Source organism: Beta vulgaris, chromosome 8, assembly GCF_026745355.1.
Source record: "Beta vulgaris subsp. vulgaris cultivar EL10 chromosome 8, EL10.2, whole genome shotgun sequence".
In the NCBI taxonomy this organism is placed as follows: domain Eukaryota; kingdom Viridiplantae; phylum Streptophyta; class Magnoliopsida; order Caryophyllales; family Amaranthaceae; genus Beta; species Beta vulgaris.
This window is the reverse complement of record NC_079209.1, coordinates 591,928-598,258: the sequence shown is the minus strand read 5'-3', so window position 1 is coordinate 598,258 and position 6,331 is coordinate 591,928. Positions and strand designations below refer to the sequence as shown.

Here is a 6,331-nt window from a genome sequence, read left to right as displayed (position 1 = left end):
AATTTTTCCCAAATTCTAGGGTTTCTCGAAAATTTTGACGAATCATTATGGCAATTTGGTTAGTGTTTTCATGTGGTTTAATGGATGTTTCTTGAAGATTTTCAAGCAAAATTTTAAGAGTTTCATATTTTCTGGGTAATTATTGCTTGATTTGTGTGATAATTAGAAATGTGACAGGCAAAAAGGTAAGATACAAAAGATGTATATCAAAAATAGCTATAACATATTTTTGGTGTTTCTTATAGTAAAGTTGTTCGATATTGGACCGGTCAATCCAACTAGTATATAAAGAGAGAAATTATATAGTATTAATATTATAATATATTAATATAGACAATGACAAAAGTTCTACTTTTCAATAATAAAACTTAACAAGCCCTAACATATCAAAGCTTACACTTTGCCAAAAACAAAAGTGATAATTTGCCAAAACCACAATAGCTATCAAAATTCTACGTAGCTAGAAAAAAAGTAATACTTCATCTGTTTCATTTTAAATGTAATAAAGGGGTATTATTTATAAGACATAAAATATTCATTTATTACATTTAAAACGAAACGGAGGAAGTAGTAAATAAAATAATAGAAACTAGACAATGATACGCTCGGCAATACGAGCCAAAGACTTAAGATCAAGTCCTACCATAGTATCAACAAAATAACGAGTATCCTCCTCGTTACTATCTTTAGGTACATCCACTTTATACGTCTCCGTAACAATTGTCCTCCTTCCCGCTCTTAATAGAGAAATGGTTCCTTGGTAGTTAGCAAGGCGATGACTACGATCACCACCAACGAGGCTAAACACCATAACGTGCAACTCGTCGTTAAGCACGTCGAGCCTCTCGATGCTCGTGGTCGCCGGGAATCCGGTGGAATGGATTATATTACGGAAGGATCCTAGAGTGTTTAACGAAGAACGAGAAGAAGATGATCTAATAAACATCTTGTATGCTTTGGGGTTGTGGAATTGACGTATTATAGACCATACTATTTCAAGTGGTGCGTTTATTGCTTGTTCTACGCTAAAATGACACTTCATTGAAGGTATGAAGATATTTATTATTTTTGATGGTGCGGCTAATTCGGGGATAATTATGGTCATATGATGCAACTTTTTTTTTTGTTTGTTTGATTTGTAAGTCCTAAAGTTTGTGCTACTTTTGATTGAAATTGTAACAATATGTGTTGTATTTATAGTTGCAAAACAGGTCTAGGAGACCCATACGATTATACGAAGCGGTTAAAGACATTGCGGACTTGCGGTGCATATATGATATATGTATATTATAGTCGGAATTGCGAGATCGTCTCGGTACCCTAAATTTATATATTAATGGAGCAATATCTTAAAAAGCATCCTGTTTCATAAAGTACATTGGAGTGGAGTACAAGCGTATATGAAGCTGCTAAAATATCAAGTCGGTGAGAATGAAAGAGTCATGGAAGATATTTGAAAAAAGTCTTATCTCATCTAAGATCAAATGCACCAAAAATTTGGATCTTAGTGTGACCTAATGAAATTTGATCATAGTGACTAGCGATGGCAGTGGGTAATGGACCCTATCCGGATTCGTGGATCCAGATTCATTTTTGATGGATCTGGAATCTGAATCCTCAAATTTTGGACCCTATGGATCTGGATAAGATTTGGATCCTCTTTGAAAAAACGAATATGGACCAGGTCCTAAATTATTACCCAGATCCAGATTCGTTTACCCAATTTTTATAATATTATTATAATTGATATTATATTTTGATAATATTATAATATTAGTTATTACATGTAAAACGGATTTTGGCTTGAATTTCGGATTATTATTCTAATTATTGTGTGATTTTTGTGCGAATTTACATTAAGTTCGAAAATTGGGTTGATAACTAATCTACAGTTTGATAATTGAGTAGTTGTAAGTAGTTTCAACTTGCAATGGTTATTTTTCAAAATCTAAATGTATTTTTTGGTTAATATTAGATGACTTTATTATTTAAAATCTTTAATTATTGTGAAAATTAGGTTAGTCTGAAGACAAGAGGCAAGGATCCGTTTAGGACTCGGATCCATACGGATCAGGATCTTTATTCTTATTACCCAGTGGATCCGGGTAGAATATGGATCCTTGCCTAAAAAACGGATCTGGATCCTAGATGACCTTATCCAGATCCTAGCCATTGCCATCTCTAAAATTAGTGATTAGTGAGATAAAATTTAAAATATTGTCATGAGAATTTTAAGTTAATAGAACGTTGACGGATGTTTTTAACATTCTTGAGATTAGGGTTTTATCAAGCTAGTCAAGTGATGATGAGCTTGAATAGGCATATAACAGATATATGTAGATTTGATATCGAACAAGTTGCTTGTTACATAGTACTCCTCATATTGGTACCAAACAAAACTATGTGTTTGCATTTGACACACAAAAAAAAGAAAAGATTATATTGATAAGGAAAATACAAATACTACTCAAACCTCTTTTAAATTCTACCACTTTAATACCAATATATATCAATTGGAAGAGGTTTGCATACCTTGAATTTTTTTTAGTTTTAATCTGTACTAAATGCTCTATATGCAACAACATTCATTACCAATATGGAAAAGAGCTGGTGTGCATTATTATTGTACTACAAGCGAATTACCAATAATATGGGGAGATTTTGAGTCTGGTCCTAACATTTCTATCCTGCAAGCTGAAGCTTGGGGTCTTAAGGAAGGCCTTAGTGCGGCTTTGTCGCTTAATATTTCTAATCTAGAGATTGAAGGCGATAATCTCGCTGTTATTAATGTTGTTAGGAAAATCTGGAAAGTCCCCTGGGAAATTAATAATATCATTTTAGATGTCAATGCTAATCTGCTTAAATTTGATAATTTTCAGGTTCATCATTGTTTTCGGGAAGCAAACAAGACAGCGGACCTTATGGCGCATCAGGGACACTCTCACTCGGATCTCGCCTATAATTATCCTCCTTATGATATTGATTTTTCTCTTTTCATCCGCAATAATGTTTTAGGTTGGCCCCCTAATTGAAGGGTCTTCCTAAGTTTTCTCTCCTTATCAAAAAAAAAAAAAAAAAAAAAAAAAAAGGGAAGATTTTGAATGCATTTATCATACATTCGAGTATATCATACACATAATACACCCAAAAATATATTTCATTTAAACTCTCACAGTTGAGCGAATTTGTGTATTGGGAAATTTCAAATCAACCATGATGTATACAAAAATATCTTTATATATACTATGCACATCTCTCACGGTAATACCTTTTAAAAGGTAGATTGCGTAGTTTCGGATTTGGGCAATATGCATATGCTGAGATGAAGTATTGTTAATTGGTTTCAAAAGTGGATAGATACGGCCATACGAGCGTCGTCATGTGGACTATCTCCTCAAGAGTCATGGGAATCAGTATTTAAGGGCAACTTCAATTTTGCAGAAATAGGTGGAAGACAGCATTGATACGTTGCTAGAACACTGACCACAAATAGGACAATTGCGATTTCGCACTTTTTTTTTTAATTATAGATGGTTAGATGAAGAGCCCTATCATACCAAAACTTCTCGCAAGTTAATTCGATATGGGGTTTGCGGGCAGACACTTTGAGTGTATGGAGAATGGCAAGGGGAAATTCTCTCCCAAACAGCCCCTAATGGTGAGTTCACAAACATTTAGATTAACAGTTTAAAGTACGATACCCTTTACGTTTTTGTTTTGTATTGTACGTCTTGTTTTTTCTGTTGAATTGAATCGAATTAAATAGTATCACGGCGAACTCCTCCTTTTAGACTAGCTTTTGGAGGGAACATAATCCTATATAAATCCCTAAGAGCCCCCCATATGACCGACATGGGGCTCAAGTCTCATACATTGCAAAGGTACATTAACATCGTCGGAATGAATGAGACGGTCTCACTCAAGTTTCTTACTATATATACATAAATATTATTTTGATGATATTAAACCAAAAAATATTTTTAATTCATATATCTCCTTCTGTTCTTTGTAAAACCTTACATGTAAGGGATACACATATGTTAACATATGGAGTCCGTTTTTGAATAGACGGTCTCACGCTAGTGTTAACGTGAGACCAGCTGATATCATGCTGACATTACACGTGTGCATCAAACCAGCAGCGAAATTAGTTAAGCGGTTAGACCTTTTAGTTATGCTAACCTTAAATTGCTTCTGGATGAATTAGTTAATCGGTGAAATATCTTAGTTAAGCGTTGAGTTATATTAGTTAATCATTGAAGTATATTAGTTATATCATAGAAACAATATTATAACGCATTTTACTAATAACTATTAACCTTACAAATATAACAATTAATCCAGAACCACAACTATAACTAATAATATGAAAACTACAACTAACAACATGTAAACAATTACTAATAACTAAAAACCATAACTACTATTAACCTTACAAATATAACAATTTATCCAGAATCATAACTATAACTAATAACATGAAAGCTATAACTAGACCTGGTTATTGGGCGGGGTGAGTCAGGATCAGTGCGGGTCGGAAGCAAGCCGGATCATAAGATAGTCGCCTCGTAAAGAGTTGTACCGGGTCGGACCAAATGGTTAGCGGATCGATAATGGGCGTGTCAGTAAACGAGCAAGAAAAAAAAGGAACAAAGAGAGCCAAAAGTGAGTTTTAATGAATGTGAATCCGAAAATGTAATTGTTTTTACAAAACCTATTTTATTTTTCAAAATTATTGAGTTTTTTTGTTGTCCCTAAAGCCCTATTCAATAAAAGCCCTATAAATTTAATTTGTTCATAACCCTTTAGCCATTGGGCTATCCTATCCAATAATCAGGTCTAGTTATAATTAATAACCTATAAACACTAACTAATAACTAAAATTGTAACTATTAACCTTACAAATATAACTATTTACCCAAATGCATAACTATTTATCTGAAAACGATAACTAATCACCGAAAAACCATAACTATTGGCCTGAAAAAATGCAACTTTCTACCTAAAAGTTGTAGCTCATAATAAGAGATTCATTAGAGTTTAGACCTATTGATAGAGGGAAACAAAGAGCTTTAGAACTTCTCATCATCAACATTGAAAAAGTTGTGGAAAAGGACGTTATATAGTTGAAAGTTTTATATGTTCAAAAAAGAAAGAAAAACAAAGAGATGTAGGCTTTAGAAAAAAAATGGAAGTTGGTGGAGGAGAGGCAAATGGCAGTGTAGAGGAGAGAGAAACACGAGTTGGTAGAAGAGAGTGACATAAGAGATGAAAATTAGAAGAAAATGTAAATTAAAGGCGAAATGAGATGATTTTACTAGCAAACTAATAGGTTCAAGCGCTTAACTAATACAATTCAACGCTTAACTAATATAATTCAGCGCTTAGCTAATTCATCCAAAACTTTTAAGATCAGCTTAACTAATAGATTCAAGTGCTTAACTAATATTACTGTTATTACGATGTACACATATAATGTGAACATGACATCAGTTGATATCATGTGAACACTAATGTAAAACTCAATTTCAGAAGGTAATTAATATTCTTTAGGATTTTTTTATTCTTTACTTCTTAAAACTGTCTGGGGAATGATAGGCTCGTGGGGTGCCAAGACCAAATTAAATACAAGCCACGGATATAGATGATATAACATATAAGCAAGTCTTATGGACCCTCCCTCCACACCTCACATGGTTTCCACTAATTGCTGCCATATGCATTTTGCATCACTTGGTTAATGGGTAGGGCCGTTTTATGATAAGACATTAGCCAAGATAGCAAGCACAATCAGTCAAAAATTATAGTGAAGACATTAAGAGGAAATAGGCTATGTTTACGCATCAGATACCATTTTCTAAGTAGAAATAGTAATAGATAAATCAAATGATATATGCAATTTTTAAGATTACGAAAAAACACATTATATACAGTTTTTATAATAGAATTATTTGGAGGATTTATCACATAATCACGCGTTAATCGAATTAATTAATGCTTATTTATAGCATAATATTTTCAGTTTTAGTTAATCATATGCAGCCTTACCATTTTGGTCACAAATAATTAAAAATAATTATGAGCTAAAAGTATAAAAGTTCATAATTTAAAAATACACTTTTTTCACCACATACCCCAAAATTAGAGGTTAGGGTTAGTTAGGAGTTAGGTTTTAGGATTTTATTAGGTTAATTAGGGTTTAGTTAGGTTAGTTAGGGTTTAATTATGAGTTGATTATGGTTAAGACTAATGGTCGTTAACGCCGTTAGTCATTAACGATATTTGGGTATATTTACATAAAAACGAGGGGTAATTGGTGAATTTTGAAAAC

General features: G+C 32.9%; 2 protein-coding genes across 2 annotated transcripts; one reads left to right on the top strand and one right to left on the bottom strand.

The window, feature by feature from the left end:
* Positions 1-589: 589 nt before the first annotated feature.
* On the bottom strand, positions 590-946 carry LOC104900666 (abscisic acid receptor PYL12). Its single transcript, XM_010688157.2, has one exon. It carries the CDS (start codon positions 944-946, stop codon positions 590-592), a length of 357 nt encoding a protein of 118 aa, XP_010686459.2.
* A 1,618-nt stretch (positions 947-2,564) lies between these two features.
* On the top strand, positions 2,565-3,032 carry LOC125492951 (uncharacterized). Its single transcript, XM_048635711.1, has one exon. It carries the CDS (start codon positions 2,565-2,567, stop codon positions 3,030-3,032), a length of 468 nt encoding a protein of 155 aa, XP_048491668.1.
* The last annotated feature ends 3,299 nt before the right edge of the window (positions 3,033-6,331 follow it).